Source organism: Culex quinquefasciatus, chromosome 3 (assembly GCF_015732765.1).
Source record: "Culex quinquefasciatus strain JHB chromosome 3, VPISU_Cqui_1.0_pri_paternal, whole genome shotgun sequence".
NCBI lineage: Eukaryota > Metazoa > Arthropoda > Insecta > Diptera > Culicidae > Culex > Culex quinquefasciatus.
Genome location: NC_051863.1, coordinates 177,185,949 through 177,209,658, shown reverse-complemented (window position 1 = coordinate 177,209,658; position 23,710 = coordinate 177,185,949). Strand labels below are relative to the sequence as shown.

The 23,710-nt window shown below is 37.2% G+C and overlaps 3 protein-coding genes across 4 annotated transcripts; 1 reads left to right on the top strand and 2 right to left on the bottom strand.

The window, feature by feature from the left end:
• Positions 1-151: 151 nt before the first annotated feature.
• LOC6048509 lies at positions 152-6,878 on the top strand. The gene is made up of 3 exons (XM_001865387.2): positions 152-222; positions 5,564-6,122; positions 6,178-6,878. The coding sequence occupies exons 2-3, from the start codon at positions 6,069-6,071 to the stop codon at positions 6,580-6,582; spliced, it is 459 nt and encodes a 152-aa protein (XP_001865422.2). The 5' UTR covers positions 152-222; positions 5,564-6,068; the 3' UTR covers positions 6,583-6,878.
• Positions 6,609-17,631, bottom strand: LOC6048511 (proton-coupled folate transporter). Of its 2 annotated transcripts, none has more exons than XM_038262411.1 (7): positions 17,339-17,631; positions 16,717-17,079; positions 12,904-13,348; positions 12,522-12,850; positions 12,221-12,463; positions 11,925-12,165; positions 6,609-6,840 (listed from the first exon to the last, which is right to left on the bottom strand). In XM_038262411.1, exons 2-7 carry the CDS (start codon positions 16,877-16,879, stop codon positions 6,783-6,785), a joined length of 1,479 nt encoding a protein of 492 aa, XP_038118339.1. In that variant the 5' UTR covers positions 16,880-17,079; positions 17,339-17,631; the 3' UTR covers positions 6,609-6,782. The 2 variants fall into 2 exon arrangements, with proteins under 2 accessions (XP_038118339.1, XP_038118340.1); XM_038262412.1 differs by lacking the exon at positions 17,339-17,631 and adding an exon at positions 17,138-17,281.
• On the bottom strand, positions 17,064-23,701 carry LOC6044496. Its single transcript, XM_038261365.1, has 2 exons — positions 21,798-23,701; positions 17,064-17,079 (listed from the first exon to the last, which is right to left on the bottom strand). Exons 1-2 carry the CDS (start codon positions 23,699-23,701, stop codon positions 17,064-17,066), a joined length of 1,920 nt encoding a protein of 639 aa, XP_038117293.1.
• Positions 23,702-23,710: the final 9 nt, after the last annotated feature.

Here is a 23,710-nt window from a genome sequence, read left to right as displayed (position 1 = left end):
GTATGTAGAACGTTGTATACAAAACAAAGCCAGACGAAGGGAGCAACTGCGCAAACTCGAAACTGACGAGAGAAAGCACTCTCTAGACATTTTTTTGGGATCTCTGTTTTGGTTTACATCTTCGACCAGCGGTTCGACAACTCAACAAACTAGCAGACTGCAGAACACGAAAACGAATTGGGTTCGATAGAGAATTTTGAGCTAGCTACGAAGGATGAGCTGGTAAGAGTAGGAGTTCCACAGCAAAATAAGAGACGTGCAGCCCAGAACCGAATGGTAGCGTATCTGGAAACAGCTTATGACCTGCGGGTTTTGCGAGGAATAAAAGTAAAGTAAGAGCAGCGGGCCACTATTTTACATCACAAAAAAAACCATGCTGTGCACCCTAAACTTGATATGAATTTCCCTCATAATATGAATAATTTCTAAGAAGGAACCAACGAATCAATTAAAAACGTACAGCTCAAGCAGCTGTTTCTGTTTGAATAGTTTAAGTTTGTAAATCGTCAGCTGTGTGCTATCTTTTGACATAGACCATTTTGGTCGAAAATGAGTTAATGATGACGTTTTGTTATACTTAACAAACACTACAAGATGCTTTAACCCGATTTTGGAAACTCGCTTCCGTTTCCCGGGTATCGCAATACACACTTGTGACATAGACCAATTTATCATCAAAATGATTGTGCACACTTGTGACACGTGTTGTTAGAAAATGTGGAAAATTTTTCTTGTTTTTCACAAATATATGTACACACATACTTTTTAAAGGCAATGCAACCTTTTGTTTATAAAAATATACTGATTAAGTCGGTTAAACTATTGATTTAAGTCTATTTTAGTTTGTATGGGAATTCTGTGCACACTTGTGACACGTAGTACAATTTTACTTTCGAAACACACTTGTGACAAGTGCTTTTCAGATTTTTGTTCATATAATTTACTGTATCTTTTAACTGGTGTAACCAAGTTAGTTGAAACTTGGAGCGTTTGTTAAGCGATAGTATACGAACCGATTGCTTCAAAAAGTTTGGCTCTACCATTCATAATTTTGAAAATATTTATCATCAAACTTTAAAAATCGATTTTCTCGAAAAGTACTAAATGGCCGTTGTCACAAGATAGCACACAGCTGACGAAATATCACAGGGGATCCATGGGAATTCCCGAATCCCGTGTTTTTTTAAATGTTGTCCCGGGAATTCCCAAAATTGAAAAAAAAACAATTTTTGGTCTGGAAACTCAGATTGTTGTGAAAATAGATGAACAGTTGAATACTTAGTAAACGCACTAGCATTAGCAAATTTGTATTCTGCATATCGTCGCCGTTGTGCAATCTTGTGACACGTCCTATCCAGACGTGTCACAAGATAGCACACAAGCGACGATATATCAATATTGATTTGGCTTACAAGGGAAAATTAATGAAACTTTAGGTTACGGATCCGCAAAATGCCTAGCGCTTTAAATATTTTCCACTAAATTTTATTTATATATATTTACCGTTAATGATGATTTTAAGCTTGAAAAAAAGTCATATTTGATTATATTTCATCGAAAATCGGCATCTTGAGCACATCAGATAAAGTAACGGAGTAAGGCAGCTGTTTAAGCCAATATTTTTTGCATAATGTTCTGATATTTTTTTTATTTAACAAAACAATTAGTACACCGATTTCAAATTTATTGCCCTTAAATATCCTATAATTATTCAGACTGCAGTTCCGATTTCCCCCAGTGGGTTGTAGAATATGTTTTTTACAAAACAAGAAATTCATTTTTGAATCACATTGGATTAAAAATTATGATTGATTACAAATCCAAAGCACAACAAAGATCAAAAAACAAATTTTTTTAGTTTTTTTAACTAACTAGATTATCACCAATTAACTGTATTGAGCTAATTCTATGATTTTAAGCTTGAAAAGCATAACAAATTTAATAAAAACATGGAATTTATGACTTTTTCATAAATTGTAAAAAAAAATCCCGTTTCTTTGGAAATTCAAAACCCGGGAAAATTGGACGCTCTACGGAGTTGGTGTTGTGTCGTTCTTGGAATTCATATAAAATGATTACCAAAAAATAACAGTAAAAAAGCAATTTTTTCCTCACTAAGTCCTATAAAAATGAAATTCTAAATGAAAGTCATTCCACGTCAAACAGGAAGTCTCCAAATCAGAAGTGCTTCGATTTGTCTCAAATTTGGAGTGGGGGTTCCTTGGTCCAAATAATTTTACCCGTATTTTTTTTTTGTTTGGCGATTATGGTGGTCCTATCCGAAATAGGGTGGTCCAAAAAATGGCATTTTTCGTCGATTTTCGCAAAAAACACATTTTTCAAAAAATCATATCTCCGGAACGGCTGAACCAATTTTAGAGCGCCACAATTCAAAAGAAAGGTTATTAGTTGGGCTTTAATGAAAGGTCCTATGAAAATTTCATTTGCTGATTTCAAGGTCTCGGGACCAAAGAGCCGATGTTTAAAACATTTTTCGACGATTCCTTGTAATATTTTACATAACATATCAAAAAATTGTGGATATTCATTAATACGTTTCGGAGATTGGAAATTGGAAAATGACGAAAACGGGTAAAAATCACCTTTTTCACTAAAACTGCGATAACTTAAATATTTCAGCGATGACCTATACATGTCTGGGTACCAAAATTTTCAAAATTGAAAGACGCCGCGCCGTCGAAAAACCCAGTTTATTTGTAAAAAAAAATAATATCTCCGAAACGTGTTAATGGATATCCACATTTTTTTATATGTTATGTAAAATATTACAAGGAATCAGGGAAAAATATTTTTAGATATGGGCTCTTTGGTCCCGAGACCTTCAAATCGGCAAATGAAATTTTCATAGGACCTTTTCAAAAATTAGCTGGTTTTTTTGGACCCCAACATATTTTTCCATTAAAGCCCAACTAATAACCTTTCTTTTGAATTGTGGCGCTCTAAAATTGGTTCAGCCGTTCCGGAGATATGATTTTTTGAAAAATGTGCGAAAATCGACGAAAAATGCAATTTTTTGGACCACCCTATTTCGGATAGGATCAACATAATCGCCAAACAAAAAAAATACAGGTATAATTATTTGGGCCAAGGAACACAGAAAAAAATCAATTCTCGAAACCGTGAAGTCAGTTCACGATTATGAGAACCACGAAGGAATATATTCACGTTTATGGTGCAAATGCACCATACTCATGAATAAATTCCTTCGTGCATCTCACATTCGTGAACTTAATTCACGATTACGGGAATTGATTTTTTCTGTGAACCCCCACTCCAAATTTAAGACAAATCGGAGCACTTTCGATTTGGAGACTTCCTGTTTGACGTGAAATGGCTGTATAAACAACAAGTAATTGAACCGTGCACACTTGACCCATACAAACTTTGTATTCAAGTGTAGAATAGAATTTTTCAAATTCTTCAAATGTTGTAAATTTGAGTTTTTTTTTGTTTTTCTAGTCTAAAATTTTAATCCTATTTATTATTTTAAAGAAATTTATGAAAGCTATCAAGTTAAACTTGAACATTTAGAAGAATAGATCTGGAGGTAAAATGTTGATTTTTTGTGTTTTGAGACCATCTAGGAGACCATCTAGGAGAAACTTTTCGAGCAAAACAAAAATTATCACTCTTGTTAAGAGGCAGTATTTGTAAATATTGCTCGGTTTGTTCTAGAGGTCGTATCGAGGTGCTCCGATTTGGACGAAACTTTCCGCGTTTGTTTGTCTATACATGAGATGAACTCATGCCAAATATGAGCCCTCTACGACAAAGGGAAGTGGGGTAAAACGGGCTTTGAAGTTTGAGGTACAAAAAACCTAAAAAATCTTAAAATTGCTCGCATTTCCGTAAAACTTCATCAATTTCAACTCTCGTAGATGCATTTGAAAGGTCTTTTGAAGCACTTCCAAATGGGCCATAGACATCCAGGATCGGGTTGACTTTTTCTCATAGCTTCTGCAAATTACTGTTAAAAATTGATTCTTTTAAAACCTTTATATCTTCTTGCAACAGCCTCCAACACCCATACTTCCATAGGTCAAAAGATAGGTAATTATATGGACTATAAGCCTATGGTATTAACTTTTTGGCCAATCGCAGTTTTTCTCATAGTTTTTCGATTTTTGAACAACAAACATTTTACAACGTTAGTTTTTGCCCTGTAGGCCTCCATAGCGGCACTTTTTGGTCTCAATTTTGTCATATTCGGAATCCTCGGAAAATTTCACGTAAGTTAGTAGTATTGGAGTTGTAAATTTGATTTAAAAAATAATTAAATAAAACATTTTTGAAAAAAGAAATAGATCTTATTTACCCTATGATCAAAACGTCAAATGCTGTATCAAGTAGGCGAAAACCTGTTTTACCCCTAATCCAACAAATAGTTAAAAAATATTTTAATTCATTCTAAATGGCAATTTTTCCAATCAAATTTACAACTCCAATACTTCTAACTTACGTGAAATTGTCCGAGGATTCCGAATATGACAAAATTGAGACCAAAAAGTGCCGCTATGGCGGCCTACAGGGCAAAAACTAACGTTGTAAAATGTTTGTTCTAGAAAAATCGAAAAACTGTGAGAAAAACTGCGATTGGTCAAAAAGTTAACACCGTAGGCTTATAGTCCATGTTATTACCTATCTTTTGACCTATGGGAGTATGGGTGTTGGAGGCTGTTGCAAAAAGATATAAAGGTTTTAAAAAAATCCATTTTTGACAGTAATTTGCAAAAGCTAAGAGAAAAAGTCGAACCAATCCTAGATGTCTATGGCACATTTTGAAGAGCTTCAAAAGACCATTCGAATGCATCAAAGAGAATTGGAATTGATGAAGTTTTACGGAAATGCGAGCAATTTTAAGATTTTTTAGGTTTTTTGGACCTCAAACTTCAATGCCCGTTTTACCCCACTTCCCTTTGTCGTAGAGGGCTCATATTTGGCATGAGTTCATCTCATGTATAGCCAAACAAACGCTGAAAGTTTCATCCAAATCGGAGCACCTCGATACGACCTCTAGAACAAACCGAGCAATATTTACAAATACTGCCTCTTAACAAGAGTGATAATTTTTGTTTTGCTCGAAAAGTTTCTCCTAGATGGTCTCCTAGATGGTCTCAAAACACAAAAAATCAACATTTTACCTCCAGATCTATTCTTCTAAATGTTCAAGTTTAACTTGATAGCTTTCTTAAATTTCTTTAAAATAATAAATAGGATTATAATTCTAGACTAGAAAAACAAAAAAAAAACTCAAATTTACAAGATTTGAAGAATTTGAAAAATTCTATTCTACACTTGAATACAAAGTTTGTATGGGTCAAGTGTGTCCCAATGACACCAAATTTCCATCTCATTCCCATTTTTTCGAATGTTCAAAAATGGTAGAGGTCGTACCACCCGTCCGTCACGAAACATCAAAAAATTGAGCTCGGATTCTCGATCAGGGACAAAAGTTTCATGCAAATCGAAAAGGGGTTGGGGCAACTTTTTTCTGATTTTGTGTGAGTTGGCGAAGAATACCCGTATTTTTTTCTTATTGTAGATGTAAATAACGCCAACGTCATGTGTACCCGACTAAAATAAAATCAAAAAATACTGCCTGGATCGACGCATATCTAACTGAAACAATGTACGATCAAGGTGGGAATGTCCACACGACGGCATGACATTGAACTAAATCCAGTCCATTACACAGTTGCAACCAAAATTGCACGAATCAAAAGCATGCATGAATTTCGTGTGTCATCCACGTCTTTGTCACCAGTTGTTTCGTCACAGAACACGTTTTGCAACGGTCTAGCAAATTGGGCCTCCCCCTAATTATGAGGAGTGCGTGGGTGGAGGCATGGAATCGCGCGTGCGTTCCCGTGCACGGAATATCAATAAGCCACACGTGTATGTGTGATTTGAAACAAGTTTACGATCGTCGCACTTCGATTTGGCGCAATTACGTTCACTCCCCCAGAGGCAACGTAAATCAAACGCAATGATAGTGGGAAAATGTCTCAGCGGAACTTTTTTGCACCAGTTACTATTTGACAGCGGTGATGACCACTGCTAGGCGTTTTCAATTAAGCCCAAGAATGGCGACAGTTTTCAAAGTGAGTCTATTTCTTTCAATTTATTGTTGTGCATTTTCTAACGACCTCCAACAAGATCTTCCTAGCGTTGACGCTTCTTGCAACGGCCAGCGAAGCACTGTCCGTCTACCCGCCTGATTTCTACAACCTGGACATTCAGAACTTTCGGTTCTTCAAGCACCAGGGACGACCCCCGCAGCCGGTTCGTTACGGTGTGCGGCCGATCTATCCGGAGCCGTCGCTCCCGGAGAAGGGCAAGGCGGTGTACACCTACTTCCGGAATCTGTTCCTCGGCCATCCGGTGCAGCAAAATACGTACCAGATTGTGTTCGATCCGGAGCGGGGGCAGCGGTTGAGGGAGGCCTACCAGCGGCAGTTTGGCTATCGGGGGGAGAATTTGATCGCTTACATTGGAAACGGTCACTCGCCGAGAGAGCTGAGATATCATGGTGCCATTGGGAGGGAGTTTGGGCGGTACTAGTGGTGTGGTGATCAGGAGAAAGGCTGTTTGTGATCTTAAAAAGTGTAACAATTGACTGCCAAATTTATTTTAGTGTTTTGGTGTTGTGTACATGAGTAAAGCATCTAGAAAATATATAATAATAATTAATATATTATTTATAACCTAAGTAAGGTTCACGTGTAATATCATCCAATAAGTTAAACTTTGCAGTATTGCTATCAGTTGATCGATGTGTAAGTTGTTGCTTGTTGCATTCCCTCGAACAGTCGGGCGAGTCTGTGAAAAATCAAAAATAAAAACTAAGATGAAAAATAGTTCGATTCTCCTTAATCATTCAGTGCGTGGTAATGTTTCTAGAAAACGAATAATTGCTGTTTCAAAATTCAAAAGCCTATGCAAATTTTAATTATTTTTTTTTTGTCCCATGAAATCTCAAAAATAGGGGACAAAAAAGGACAAAAGGTTTATTGATACATTTATTATCAAATAAAAGCTATTTATCTTTAAACAAATTTTGAATTTAAGGACCACAAATCGGCAAAACACGAGAAACTTAAAGATTTTTTAACATAACTGGATTGATGTATAAATAATTTTGTGATACCTTTTGCTTACTTTTTTATATTTTTATTGCCTGCTAATTGTGTCACATCTAGGTTTATTTATCTATGATTTATTATTGATATTTTATAAAGTAAAGTTTCAATGATCGATATTTTAATCAATTATTGATATTTTAGTACTCTAAACGTTATTTGATAAAATGAGAGAACTTAAGAGATTTAAAATAGCTTCTAAATTTATATTAATTATGCAAGGAAAAAGATTTGACCAGACTAAATAGACAGAAAATTTAAATATAATTTAAAAAAAAGTGTAATCATTTATATTTAAGTTCAGTCAATTTAAAAAAAAATATCTTCAGATTTCTTTTTCAATAAAAAAAAAACTTTATACTGGTTTGTTCTGAACCTAACTCAACATTGGGATTTTCGATGATTTCTTAAATAAAATCAGAACGTGAAAAACAGTATTTAAGCAGAGTTTCGTAAATTAAAAAACCATTAAATTGTTTTGAAAATTGAGCAGCTAGCTAGCAATTTTAGTTAGATCGAATTCACAAATATCATGTAAATAACATTTACATTTACAAAAAATAAAATTAAACTAAAAGCAAATTTCACGCCTAGTTTTCAAAATTTGTATGCAGAAAGTATCACAATACGATTTTAAACCTTTTTGCCAGATATGCATTACCAAAAATTTGCAAAAAAAAAAAATGTATCAATAAATTTATGAAAATAAAGTTTTCCTAAGATTTTTGTCTTTTTAAAACTGTGGGCCCAAAATTCAAAATATGTCTAGAATAAGTCTAAAAGTGCCCAATATGATTAAAAAATCAAGAATAAACGTTATATAAAGTGTTCAAAATAGTTTGCAATCAACTATACCCATTCAATGAAAATTTATTTTTTCGTAATTTTTCTTGCCAATTTTTTTGGGGCAATTTTGATTTTAAATAAAATTTGTAAGTTTATTACAAATTTTATTTAAAGGCAAAATTGGCAAAAAACGAGCAAAAAGTTTTAAAAAATTACACCTCAATCAAAATTTTTACAAGCCATATTGAACTTTGATACTATCACAAAATGGTTGGCCACACTTTTGACCCACAATTTGGAATTGCCAAAACATAAAACGAAAATGTGAAATTGTTTTTGAAACATTTTTTTTTAATTTAAGATCACGGCTGGCAACAATTTCAAAAGGGCCAATACGGCTAATACGATCTGGGCTATTTTTGAAATTTCATGCTTTTTTGGATATTTCAATAATATTTTAATCAGAAAGATTAGAAACTTTCACAAGTGTTCGTAATTATAAAAGATTCATTTTACGCTGAAAAATGGATAAATATTTCTAAAAAATCGTCGATTGAAAAATAAAGGCTGATTGAGAAACACTCAGAAACATTATTTTTTCCTAATTTTCATGCTTTTCAAAACAATTTTTCAGCGACCAAAGGTCGGATTAAAAATGTTTAAAAAAAATTGCAATGATTTTTCTGAGTGATAGGAAAAAAAGTAATTGGAGATGGAACAATGTTAACATTTTTTTTAACTGCAGAATGATTTTTTTTCGAAAAAAACATTAAGGTTGATAAAAAGCAAGTTGATAACGGTGCCCTGTATCAAAGCTTCGGTTCTATCCCATCCCCCAGAATCCCATTCCCCAGAATTCCATTCTCCAGAATGCCATTCCCCAGAATGACCCATTCCCCAGAAATATTTAGGACCCTGAAAAACATGTTTGATTTCCCATTTGGCATTTGGTATCTTCACTAAGGATAACTGCTGAAGGAAAATTCAACTTATGTCAGCGTGTCACAAGTCATAAGAGTTATTCCTTCTTTAAAGAAGGGAAAATTCAACTTTAAAGGGAATTAAACTTTTATCAGCAGTAAAGACAGTCATGAGAGTTTTCCCTTCCGTAAAGCAGTTATGGCAGTCCAGAGGGTTTCCCTTCTTTAAAGAAAGGAAAATTTCACTTCAAAGGGAAAATTAAACTTTGGTCAGTAGTAACACAGACAACAGACGTTTGGGCTCGATTCTTCCCTTGTGTAAATCATTGCTACAGATTTTTTAGTTGTGGCAATCCGTTTGTGGCGCTGCAGTCGCTTTGCCCTGACACATTGCCCGCTGTCAAAATATCGCTTTCCGCCTACTGTCATTTTTCATTTTGTTGGTTTTCAACGTTTGTAATCGTTTGTTCTGAATGAAAAGTTGATCTCAGCCTAGATTTCAGCCGATTTCAGTAAAATCACTCGCGCATGCAGCTGCTTGACAAATGTGAGGCAACCAAAGTGGCCAACCTGGTTCCTGAACCGATTTTAGCCCCAACGGATTGCCGATTGGAGTACGGCGTCGTTATTGAGGAGGTGTGCGAACGACCGACGTTCCAATCAAGATCCCCTCGGAAAATACGGTCGCCCGGTGTCATCATCAACGCAACGGAAGCTGCCACACTCCCCCCGCACCCGATTTTGATTTTATTTGTGTTTCTTGTCAGCATGATTCGCAAAATGACCTCTATGACGGGGCTACGCTTCTTGAACCTGGTGCGCATCAAGGAAGAGGATGGGAAGGGGAGGGGGTGGGGGTGTTTGAGGATCACTTGCACTAGAAATCCGGTGGGGGAATCTGACGCGCCTTTGGTATGGTGACGAGGGTTCGCTGGAAATGGCGGCACTTGAAGGTGAGGTGGGTTTCGAGGGCGTTGAAGAGGTTGATGTCTTGGAGCTGAGCGTTGGAATGATCGTGGTAGCTGGTTTGTCGGTTCCAGAGATAATCTTCGGAATGCTGTCGTTTGGGGCCAAAACGTTTACGGGGTTGGCCGTGATAGTAGCTCTTGTTCCGGATTGTTTCGTTTCTGGTTCCGGATCTTTCATCCTCCAAGAAACGCTTGCTCATCCTCCCGATTTCCACCGGGTCTCCTACTCCTTTTCGCTCACTTCTATTGGTTTTGTTTATAAACACAACAAGCAAGAATTTGACAGCCTCAAGCGCGGCCTTGGTTGCTGTGTTTAAAAAAGCATCAGACTAGACTATTTTTTTAATATCGATAATTGGGTACTAAAGCCCTATGCCAATTTTTATGTACAATGGTAAAAAACACGATTAAAAACCATTTCTGATCACTTTTTTTCATTTTAATGCAAAAATTTTTTTTGACAAGACAACATTTTTTCGATGGATCAACTATGGTCCCCTTGGAACGACCTGTCAAGTAGGAGCTTTTCTGTCAAGAAGGACCGCGAGGTTAATTTTTCAAAATTGATTTAAAAATCCATTTTAAGCTCTTTATGGTCGTACAAACGGTCATTGTACTCAGAAAAATAAGCTTTATCGCTGTGAACAATAATATCAGCAATCTAAGCTTCATTTTAGGACCCAATTAAATGAAAAAAAACATCCACGTGCTTGTTAATCGTGTTAATTAATAATTAAAGTAGATTTACTATAGCATTTAAACATTATCTTTAACTTTTTATTTTTTTTCGAAAAATTGAAATAATATATTTTTTTATATTTCTGGGTGATGCATTTTCAAACACACCTTCTCAGAAAACCATCATGGCTGCTTTAGAGAGTGGCAATAGGCTAACAGATGGCGCTAGTAGATTAGCAGGATGCGGCAGCCACGTTTTTACACACGATTTTCAAATTATTTTGTTCTAGCCGCTACGTCTGTTGTCTGTGGTAGTAATGACTGTCACGAGAGTTTTCCCATTTAAACATTTAACTTTTAAGTGAAATTTCAACTTTTGTCAGCAGTAATGACAGTCAAGAGAGTTTTCTAGTCTTTAAAAAAGTTTTCCATTCTTTAAAGAAGAGAAATTTAACTTTTTAATTTAACTTTTGTCAGCATTTATCACAATAAAGACGAAATCTAAACACATCACACTTTAAAACTGTTCACTTTTGAAATAAATAACATTTGCAATAAAAAATACTTTTCCGGGGAATGAGTCATTCTGGGGAATGAGTTTCTGGGGAATGGACCATTCTGGGGAATGGGATAGAACCAAAACTTCGGTTGTAATTTCAGTGTTATGCATAAAAAAATAAAAGTATTCGAGTGCATTTTTGAAATTTAAAGAAACTATATTTTTCAAATAATTATAACTTGGCCGAAAAAACTCCGTCAACTTGGTCAAGCAATCATAATCGAGTTTTCCTGATAAAAAGTCCTAAAAAGTTGCCTAAGGCACAAAATCGATCAGAAAATTTCTCTCGAGATACAGATTTTCGAATACAGTCCAAACCCGTTTATCCGAAGGCCTCGGAAAAATTTCACTTCGGATAATCGAATCACGAAAAAAAATCATTGTCTTGTTTTTGTTTATTGTGCTTGAAAATGATCCCAAACATGCTCTAAATTGATTTAGAATTGTTAGTTCCAGGAAGGCTGTTAAAATGGCGGTGTTGAAATACTGAGAAAATTACATACATTGTATTTGGTATGCTAAATGATAATCAACAACTCAAATTAGACTAAAATGGGGTTGCAGAACAAAAATATTTTTTTTCGTGATTCGATTATCCGAAGTCTTATACAAATCATCATATAATCGAACTTCGAATAATCGAGGCTTCGGATAATCGAGTCTGGACTGTATTCTCAAAGCATTTTCGTATAGACAGAACAGTCCCTATGTTTGAATGGTGATTTGTTTGGACAATGCAAATATCTTATTTGGGCTCAATGGATAAAGTTTTCATCGAAATCACAATGTACGAAATAAAAATCTAGAAAAGCAAAAAAACCCTCAAAAATCTCATTTCTCGTCTAATACTTACACCATAAGGCACAAACACCCGAAGAACACGGTGGCACTGATGATGTTGAACGCCCCGGGGTACCAGGGCAGGGTCGCCCGGTACACGTACGTGTAGACCGGCGCCGAAAGCAGCGGCGTCAACGACTCGATCGACGTCGTGAGCGAAAAGATCTTGCCGATATCGTTCGGCGGCACCGTCTTGGAGATGACTGCCCGTCCCATCGGGCCGGCGATTCCCTTCATCATCGAGATGGCAATGGCTGAAACAAGATGCGATTGATTTGGAGTTCAGTTCAGATATTCGTAGCCACTTACCAAGGTACAGATGCCACGGCTCGTACGCCACCGCTCGGATGCCATTTTCGATGGCATAACAGCTGAACCCGATCGCGGCCAGTATGCTCTCGGACACCCCGAGCAGCTTCTTGATTCCGTACATACCAACTAGGTTGCCCACAATCATAAGCGTTATCGCGGTGGCGTCGTAAAACGAAAATTCCTTGACGGTCCACGCGAAGCGCTCGCGAAGAAACAGAAAGTAGACGGTTCCGGTGCCCTCTGGAAGAGTTAAACGTCTTCAGTTTGAAGACAATTCGAACTGGAAGTACCAACTTACCCAAGGCGAAGATACTCGCGCCCAGCGCGGCAATAACCAACCAAATGATGACCCGGTCAAAGTTGGGTCTTCGCTTGAAGCACGTGTGGAACAGGTCGGCCACCAGCTCGAAGCGGAAGATTTCCCTAAGTCGCGACGTTGAACTATCCATCAGCTCGTGGGGTCGTATGCTTTCCTCGATGTACAGCTTAATGTACAGAATGCCCACGAGGATTCCCGTAGCGGCTACTCCGAATACGGTCGTGGCGTTCGTCCATCGAAGGATGTAACTGCTGCTGAGAGTTCCTAACAAAAGTCCTCCAAAGATGGCGGCCTCCAGCACGCCCATTCTGTAAAATTGAATAATTAAATCGTGAAAATACAGCCACTCAAGCCAACTCACTTAACGGCCCGGTTCTGCTCGCTCGTTACATCAGTGATGTAGCAAAACACCCCCGTAATCAGCGCACAGTTCCCCCCGGAGAGCGCCGCCGGAATGTACGCCAAAATGTAGTACCACGGATCGATCTGGTATCGGCCGGACAGGAAGCAAATGGTCGTCACCAGCGAGTACGTAAAGAACGACCCAATAAACGTGGACAGCAGCACCGGCTTGCGACCGTACTTGTCCGACCACGGCCCGATGAACATGCTGCACAGGGCCGGGATGATCGACTCGATCAGCGATTTCGCCATCAACACGTTGGCCGTGTACGGTTGGACCTCCTTTTCCAGCTCCTGAGCCGCGGCCGATTCGTTTTCCGTGCCCAGTTCGGCGCACAGCGTTTCGTTGAACCCGAAGGTGACCGTGCAAGCTTGGTAGACCACCTGGTTGGTGAAGACCGCCGCTGGAATATGAAAAAGATTATTTTTTAGAAAAAGTCAACTGGGGAGAATCGCGAGACAAGGGGCGAATTGAGACAGCTGCTTTTGTCGTTATTGTAACCAATATGTTTAATTTTCTGGTTTATTACGGTTAGCTACACAAAATTCAAACATAAGGGTGATCCAGATCCGGGCTTCCTCCTGAAATCAAAGATTGACCTATCCCTAGGTAAAATTTCAAATTTGAGCTCATTCTAATCACGGGAACTCCTCCCTCTAAGCCCTTGAAGTTTGTATGGGAAAAATCGTCAGTTTTTCACATTTGGAAGGCGCCACCCTGGTAAACTTTCATTTCCAAATTCAAAACTACTATTTCTATTTAACCCTTCGGCCCTTGTATACTCTTTGTAAGGATACTTGTAATACACGCCAAACACAGTAGTGCCGGTTCTCCCCACTTGATACTAGTAAAAAATACCTCAACAAATATGTAAGTTGACATCTTTTCAAGTGTAATTTTACTTACTCTACATAAATTGAGGTAAAATTACACAGAAACAAAAGTACAAATTTTCAACCTTCCAAAACTTCACTGTTCTATACTGTGTATTTTTTTTTTCCTTGGAATGTCGAATGGACAAGCGAAAAAATTCAAATTTTGAATCATTGAACTATGCAAGTTTACTTTAAAATATATTTGAAATACAAAAATACAATCTTTTATTGTGTTGGCTAAATAATTCGAAGGGGGTAAGAGTTTACTAGTACAAAGGAAAACGGATTTAGCAGGGGATAGATAAACAAGTTCCAAATAACCTTCGAAAAAGTGTTTCAAATATCAAAATGAGATATTTTGCTGTTTCATGAACATCACATAGCCTGTATGCCTATGAAAAAACAACTAAATTTCCCATCTTAATTTCCATAGGGGTTCCCATTTGGGTTTCCAGCAGCAAGGGTGACCAGTCTAATATTATTACAAGGATTACTGAAAATAAGTCACAGATTAGAGTCGAGACAGCTTTAATGCTATGAGGCTATGGTTCTATAATAAAGAAGTGAAAATGTCACGGATTACTTTTAATTTCCCAGATGTACTTAAAATTAACAACTAGGAATTGGGTCCAATAATGAAGCTTAGATTGCTGATATTATTGTTTACAGCGATAAAGCTTTTTTTTCTGAGTACAATGTACGATCACAAAGAGTTTAAAATGGATTTTTAAATCAATTTTAAAAATTAACCTCGCGGTCCTTCTTGACAGAAAAGCTCCTACTTGACAGCTCGTTCCAAGGGGACCATAGTTGAGCCATCGAAAAGAATTGTCTTGCACATACAAATTGACATAGGGCTTTAGTACCCAATTGATGATGCCTTTTGGCTGAGAGAATGGCACCAGTTACCGAATGCTACTCGCTAACTGGGCTAATCGAAAAATGACGAGGGGTTCGTTAATGCAAAATTATTTTTTAATAAACATAGCAAATTTCAAGAGCTCAAAAATATTACCAGAGCTTTCCCTTCCAATTCAGTTCAGCTGTGCAATGAAATTTCATTTAAAAAAAACTTTAAAAGGATTTTTTATTTGTTAAAAACTATACATTTTTTGCATCCGCTGACCCCTAAGTCTTTTGTATTGTTGTTGTGTTTACGTTTGACTGCTTTTCAACTGGGCTGCAACGGCATAAACTTTGCCCTGATGTAAAATGCATTTTACAACACTTTTTTTTAATTGAAATGTTGAAACTATGGCAAATATATTAAATTTTTCATTTTTTTTTTATTTATTTGATTAGTTTCATATTTGCATCCATTGACCACTCGATAATTTTTATTATTATTTTTGACTTTTTTCTGCTTAAACAACACCCAGTTACCAAAGAAGTACTGTAAATCGTTCGTTTTTATCATTTTTTCCGTCTGATTTCTCAAAAACAAAATCAGAACTCACCATTAATTACTGAAATAATCAGGAATTGGCTCCTAAAATTGAACCTAGATTGCTGATATTATTGTTCACAACGAAAAAGCTTATTTTTCTGCGAACAATTACTCTTTCTACGACCGCAAAGGATTTTAAATAGATTTTTAAATAAATTAAAAAAAATGCTCTTCTTGACAGAAAAGTTCTTACTTGACAGTTCGTTCTAAGGATACCATAGTTGAACCATCGAAAAAATGTTGTCTTGTCAATTTATTTTTTTTTTTTTTTTTCATGAAAATGAAAAAAAAGTGATCAGGAATGGTTTTTAATTGTGTTTTTTTTACTGTTGTACATAAAAATTTACAAAGGGCTTTAGGACTCTATTAATAGAATAACTCCGGAATTACTTCCTAAACAATCCTAAAAACAATCTTATGCGAGAGTATGTTTGTGTTTCCTATTAAGGGAATTCAAACTAGATATTTATAAGTAATTTTTAAAATTTGTACACACAATCAGGGATGCCAGATCAGAAATTGAAAAGTCTGGACTTTGACCGAAACTCGACCCTCCAATTGTCTCTAAAAAAATTGATGGGGGGTAGTGTTGTCAAAACTGTCCTGACTTTCAAAATTTGAATTTGTGTCATATTTTAAAAGTCTGTGTTTGTCTGTGCATCACAAAATGTCTGGACACAACTTCAAAAGTCTGTGAAACGCAGACAAATCCGTGTACCTGGCAGCCCTGCACACAATACAAAAATGATAGTAATATTACATCAGTGACAGCTTTTGTGCCAGAACAAATGTATTTCTGGAGCAACACGAGAAAAGGGCGGATAAGCATTTTGACAACTGGAGCTGTTTTGCAAATTCCGAGTCAACAGGTAACTTTTTCACAAAACTCGAAAAGTTAAACAACAGTTGGCCTCCTCTGCTACCTTTTAACACTGCGGGTTTTGTCAAATAGTGACTTGTTCGCTCGGAATTTGCAAAATAGTTCTGGTTTCAAATGTTGCTCCAGATTTTACATTTTTATCAGTTTCTGATGCATTTCGCATTTTTACACTATATTTAAGGTAAAATTACTCGAAAAGAGGTCATATTTAATCAATGAAATCATCAACCTATCAAAATTCAACTTTTGTTTCTATGTACGAACTACACTGAAAAAAATCGATTCTCGAAATCGTGAATTAAATTCACGAATGCGAGAACCACGAAGGAATATATTCACGTTTATAGTGCAAATGCACCATACTCATGAATAAATTCCTTCGTGGTTCTCACATTCGTGAACTTAATTCACGATTACGAGATTTTTTTGTTTTCTGTGTATACTCAGTTATTTGTTTCTAAAATTGTAGCAAATTTGATTTCCTAAAAATACTGTAAATATATTTTTAAACAATGCCTCCGTGAGAACTTTTACGCTGCTAATGCTTATCACCACTTCCTGCTACTTACACGATACATTCCATGCGTAAAAAAGCAGCAAAATCGCCGGCTCGAGAATAAACCACCGGTACTTTCGTTCCAGCTCTAGCCGATTCCGTTCCGTAGTGTTCAGGCTGGGATTGCTCTCCAGCTGTGCACTGCACTCTACCAAGCCACTCCCAGAGCTGTCCATCGCGGGGTGCGTTTGTCGTGGCACTATCACACCTAGTTATTTCGTTGGTTATCAGCACCTTCGTTCCCAGCTGATTGTTATCATTCTGGAGTGAGGCTGGATTAGCGGGACCTTAAACTGTTCACAACACCACTTTAGTAGAGATTCAGTGAAAACGCCCCTTTCTTCCTGAAGAGATTGTTGCTTATTGATGGAATGCACTGAAATGAAGGAGATTGCATTAGCCAACAAAGAATCTACAAGTTCTGCACGACGAACGATGACTCAGAACGTTACGGTGCGAGTTTGGTGTACCAATACCATCAGCAAGAAAGACTGAATCCCGCGACAATATTCAAATTGGGCTGATAAGGCGTGGAATCCTTTCAAGTGTTTCCAAAAAACGAGACTGCATGTAATTCAATACCAAGTTGAACCGACACGGTGGAGAAAGTGCAAATTAAAAAAAACGATGCTCACCTGATACTGTCCGGCTTTAAGTGTGCTGAACTATCAAGTTGAACGATAGTGGTAACAATCAAAACTATTCAGCGTTAGCGATAACAAACCATCAACGCGAGTTGTGCGTTATCAGACTGGTTGATACGAAGATGTGAAGGTGCCCTGGTCCTTAGCAAGGAGGCTTTCGCAAAAGTATACACGCAACTAAAGGGAGAACCCTCTCTAAATAATAACAAAAACACAAGTTAGACGTAAATATGTTAAGTCGAAGTGAGTGAGCAACAAATTGAAAACGGAATGACATTACCGAGCTGGCTAACTTATACTAAGGAAAACTGGTAGACGATGGAACAAATACAGAGGTGGGAAACGACCACGCGTTTTAATACATAATGTAAACGGATTGGCGTCAAAACAAACCATACCAGCAAATACTGAACGTGCACAGAGAGAGAAGAAAAAGTGTTGCTGGTTTGGTAGGGAAAAATACTTAAAATGATTGAAAAAGTGATGTTGTTCTCATCAATTTGTGGTAACGATTTATTTCAGTGCATGTAATGTTTGATGGAGGTGCCTGGTAGGCATTAAATTTGAAGAATTCAAATCAAATTCAAAAGTAATTCTGATTTCTGATCTGCAACAGATGTACCTCCATTATTTTTAAATTGTGGCCAAACTGCCATGCAACAAAATGTATTAATTTCATAATAAATTATTGATTCCCTGACATATCCCCACATAATACTATAAAACTACAAAATGTTTTAAATAAATCCTATTGTAAAATAATTTATCCTTTTTTTCAACTTTTCCAGGAATTTTTGAACTTCAAATTTTAGTAATATTTTTGCATAAAATGGACTTACTACAAAAACTTTATAAATTTGGAAAAGCAACTAGTAGTCAAGAACAGAACCTTGGGTTTTAAAGACAACTAACGTCATGATTCGAAATCCGGACACCTAGTAGCATTTCATATTTGTTTTAGCTGGCAGAAAAACATGTATTAAAAGTTGAAAATGTAGGAATATCATCAGGATGTAGTATAAATAGTCCATTTCAAGAGAATGCATGCAAAATATGTCTTTTCTAACCAGTTTTCCTTAGAATTTTTAAATCAAAATGACTTGGTGTGCTTCGAATCCCGGACACTGCTAAAAGCTGATTTGAAATCCGGACACTTGATTTTTTTACACCCAAACGGCGGTCGCATGATTGTGATGCATGGCGGCATGAAAGTATATCAGAATCTGCATGAAAACTGTCCTCATGCATTTTTTGCAATATAGGGGTACACTCAACCCCCGGTGGTTGGTCACTTTTTCGTTTGACACTTTTTTAGTTTGTACCCCGCTGGTTGGTCAAAGTCAAACTAAAAAGTGACGAACTGTCACTTTTTACACGGCGCTCACGCACACTATCAAAACAAACGTTTGATAGTGTGTGTGAACTCCGTGTAAAAGGGGTGTCAAACTAAAAAGTGACCCCGTTCGTTTGACAACAGTTGGTGTCAAACCATCGGGGTTTAAGTGTATGACATTTTTGCCCGTTACCGACAATTATCGACATTACCGACGGCTTTTTGGTTGTATTTCATACAAAAAAAACCTTAACGGAACGAGGATTGAACCACATACTTCTTGGTTACTGATCCGACACGCTACCACCGCGCCATGGACGCTCGATGAAATGTAAGTGAAAGAGCACCAACATATTCTTCTCTTTGGAGTGTTGCTCGGGGACGGCCCAGCATTATATGTGTTGGTGAGAACTGCAGATCGCTGAAATGTATACACGCGGGCAAAAATGATCTACGGGATTGCTCCAAAAAATGTAATAAAATGTGACATTTTCTGCAGCAAATCCCCTGTTGCAGATTTTGAGATATATTTTTCCTTTGGGTGTATGAATCGCACAAATTTGGACGGAAATTTTAGTTAATTTCATTCTTAAGGTCTCAAATAAACTGTTAAAAGTTCTCTCAGATTTCTGTCATTCGATTTTTTTAGTATTTTTTTAATTCGACTGAAACCAAATATTCAACATTACGCCTTTTTAAAATGTTAGTCTTGGTTTAAAAAATTTGAAAATATTTTTTTCGAAAAGATCGGAAAATTTCACGAATGTTTCATATTTTAACATTGAAAATCGGACCATTAGCTGCTGAGATGTTGACATTAGAAAATGGTGTGTTGTTTGGGTGAGACTTAGAAAACATCAATTTTCATGTTTTTAAAACTTTGCATGGCAATATCTCAGCTACTAAGGATCGTATCAACAAAGTTCAAAAATGCAAAATATAGAGAATTTTCTCAGCTTTTCAAAAATATTTATTTTCAAATGTGTGCAAACATGTGCACTTATTTAAAAAAAAAAATGAAAAACTGCGACTTTTTTATAAAAAAGTCACCTAAAAACGGATTTAATTTGAAAACGGTGCACTTTATCAAAATTTCACTTAAGTACTTTTGATTGAAAATTTGATTTTACAACGAAAAATTAAGTTGAAACATTTTTGCGACCAATTTTTCGATTTTCTTGAAATAATCAGTATTGATTCAAAAATTCATAACTCGGTCAAAGATTTTTTGCCCATTCTGGAAATTTCTGAAAAGTTGGCATTTGATGTCTTCTAAAACATATCAAAAAATTAAAAAAAAATAGTGTGTTTTTACAAATCAAGTTTTAGTGACAAAAAGTAAAAAAAAATCACAATTTTTTTTTACCGTGTGTCATTTTTTTTAGTGTAGTCCATATCCATACCTACAACTTTGCCGAAGACACTAAATCGATCAAAAAATTCCTTTCCAGATGTAATATTACTATGATTTTTTTTTTCTGTGTAATCAAATTTAAAATATATGTAAAATAATCCTTTATTAGTTTTGCAAATATAAGTACAGTAGTTGTTCGGTAACTGGGCGTTGTTTAACTGGGCTGCTTTCTAACTGGGCTCTCGATAACCGGACCGTAGACCAGTTAAAAAGCAGACAAACGTCAAAAAACCCAAACAAACCAAAATGACCGAGGGGTTAATGGATGCAAAAATCATATTCAATAAATAAAAAAACTTTTTTCAAACTTTTGTTTAATTTCAAGTTACAATTAAAGAAATATGAAAAAAGCATTGCAAATAAATTTGAGTAACTTTTATTTTTATATTTCATCTGGAAAATATTATGCATCGGTGGTCCCCTCGTTATATTTTGTTCAGCCCCGTTAACGAGCAACATTCGGTGACTAGGCTACGTTTTCAGCCCAGTTACCGAACAACTACTGTACTTAGATTAAACTTTCTTTTTCGCTTGTGACATTTTTTTTAAACGAGCATTCTCAGAAAATGATCTTTACAAATCTATAATTTTTGCCTAACAAAATTATAGAATACATGAAAAACAATAAAATCAAATCAAATATTACTTTAGCATCAAACGTTTTTTTTTGTTCGAATAAAAAAAAAACTAATAATGTTGATTGAATATTCTTAAAACTCTTTCTAAACTCAATATTTCTATGACACGACATAAAAATGTCATGGAAATAAAAAAAATGCATCAATTTAAAAAAATGTGGTTGAGTTCTTTGGACCACTTGGGAATGGAATTTTTGCAAAATACTCAAATAGTTACCAGAAAATATAACTTACCCTTTTTATGACAACATTTGCTTGTTTGTTGTGAACACAACCGCTTTTTTGAAGAATTACTTTTTAGTTTTCTTTTTGTTTGTCTTTATTCAAATAAGGAACTCTTTTTATGTAATTAAAAAAAAACAATTTTCAAAGCTATTATGCTTGATTTTTGATGGTTTGTTATGGATATTATTTAGAGTAAATATGTTTTTTCATTCATCATTCAACAAATTTTAATAACTTTTAATGTTTTATAAATACTGTTGTAAAAGAAGATAACGTTTTTTTAGTACTTTCCGAATCATTATAAACCTTGTGATACATATAATAATATAACTATAATTTGCAATTCTTTTTATTGAATTTATTATGTTTTTTTAATGTAATTGAAAACTTGTTCGTCATTTTTTAGGGAACTTAGCATGAGGACTCCTCAGTAGGCTGGATTCCATAGTTATTCAAAAAACTAGCCCCGAAGACAAAATAATCAACAAACGCCCAAAGGTATACTATCTGCATCGCAAGCGCTTTTTCCAAACATCACGCTTTACGCCTGAAGTTAGGCACTTGGAACATTTTCCAAATCATCGCTAACTTGATGTGGAAGATTTTTTTTTTTTTTTTCCTTAGCGCTATTTATTTGGCTTCTTGTATTTAACATTGTTGGGCCAGGTTTTTCGTACATTATTTAATCACATGTCAATGTTTGACATGATGATAAATTGAGCTAAGCATTTATACAATTCAAAATTTTTGGATTTAAGTATAACTTCTAGGTCCGGAAGTATGCCAGCTCTAATGATTTTCCTCCACAGCTCTCCTCGAAAATCCTCATACAAGTCGCACGTTAACAACAGGTGGTTCGGCGTGGCCGCCCCCAGCCCGCACTCGCACGTGTCGTCGTCGATGATGTTGTTGCGCCTCAGGTGTGTAGCGATTCTGGAGTGATTGCTGATAAATTTGGAGAGGATTACTATCTCCCTCCGTGAAAACTCAGTCTCGTAGAACCAAGGTGTTGTGGACACCCTCGGCAGGATTCCGTGGCAGAACCTGCCCTTGTCGCCGTTGTCCCAGTTGTTTTGCCATTGCTGCAAAGCCTTCACCCGACTTGGGTACGAGATGTCCCACGAATTAAGCTGGTATGTTTCTGGTTCTCCTTCTTTACACGCAAGTTTTGCCGCCGCATCCGCCGCTTCGTTCAGTGTCACGTTCCTGTGTGCTGGCACCCACATGAGGGAAACCGTTTTCCCCGCTTGCTCGAGCTGCATGATGTGGTTTCGTACATCGAACCAAGGAATCGGTGTAGTTCCCTGGAGACTTCTGTTGTGCAGGCTGCTTAAGCTGCTCAAACTGTCCGACAGAATCAGGAACTCTCTACCCGGGTGTTGCGCGATGTGCTGCACTGCTTGCCGAATCGCCAGCAGTTCGGCCAAAAATACTGATACAGTTTTAGGTAGCTTGATCTGCTTCACGATCTGGAAACTTCCATCCACTACTGCGTAGCCACAGCCGTCTTCATCTTTCGATCCGTCCGTAGCAAATACGATGGAATTTTGGTACTTCTGCGAGATGATGCCTTCGACGATTCTGGGAATCCTTGAGACCGGTTCTCCTCGAATAGCGCTTTGGACAGAAAAATCAATCGGAATGGTTCTCTGCCTTATCGCAGCAGGGTACGAGAAACATGGCAGCGTTTGTATTGTTGTTAGATAACCCGTGTGTGATCGAAACTGAAGAATCATTTTCCGGATGAACGATGGAGGCAGTTCTCCGTTCAGCACAGGTGCAGCGTGGCGCCGGTGCCAGGTCTCCAGGGAATAACGACGATTGACGAACTTGGCGAGTAGCATCTGCCTCCTCAGACCGAGTGGCATGATTCCGGCCAACGCTTCCAAGGATCCGGTGTGCGTTGTTTTGGTCGATCCCAACGCTATCCTCAAACAATTCCACTGAATGCGGTCCAGCTGGATAAGTTCCCTTTCCGGAGCTTCCCCGAAAAATATCGACCCGTAATCAATAATCGATCGGACACAGGACTTGTAGATTGACAGCAGCGCGCTTGGGTGCGATCCCCACTTTTGACCAGCCACAGACCGCATGAAGTTCACGTACAAGGAAGTTTTCCGCTTCACCATCCTGATTTGACTGGCCCAGCTCAGTGTTGGAGTAAGGTTGATTCCCAGCAACGTTATGTATTCCTTGTACTCTACTACTGCTCCGTTGATGTAGAGTTCAGGAACATCCGGCAGACATCTTTTGCTGAAGATCATTGCGGCGCTTTTTGGTGGTGAAACTTCGAGACCAAGTTCTTTCAGCATTTGTACCACTCCATCCAAGGTTGTCTGCAGGGTGTTTACCGAGTCCTCCACTTGTTTACCTCGAACTGCGACTGTGATATCATCAGCGAAATCTAGTTTGATCGAACATGTCGGAGATGGTTCCATCGGTTTGCGAATCACGACGTTGAAGCACAATGGGCTGAGAGGTGAACCTTGGGGTAAACCCATCCAGGTTATGCGGACTAGCCAGGTGACGTTGTCGAGCGATGCTGACAAAATTCGTTCACCGAACAACCCATGCAGCGCTTTGATCAGGCAGGCTTCGACTCCAATCTCCCGAAACTCTTGTAGCATTATTGGGATCTGGACGTTGTCATACGCACTCTGGATGTCGATGCTGCACATTGCAACATGCTCTCTGCGGGAGAAGGCTGTGTGCACTTCTTCAACCAGCAAGTGTAGCGCATCCATTGTCCCTTT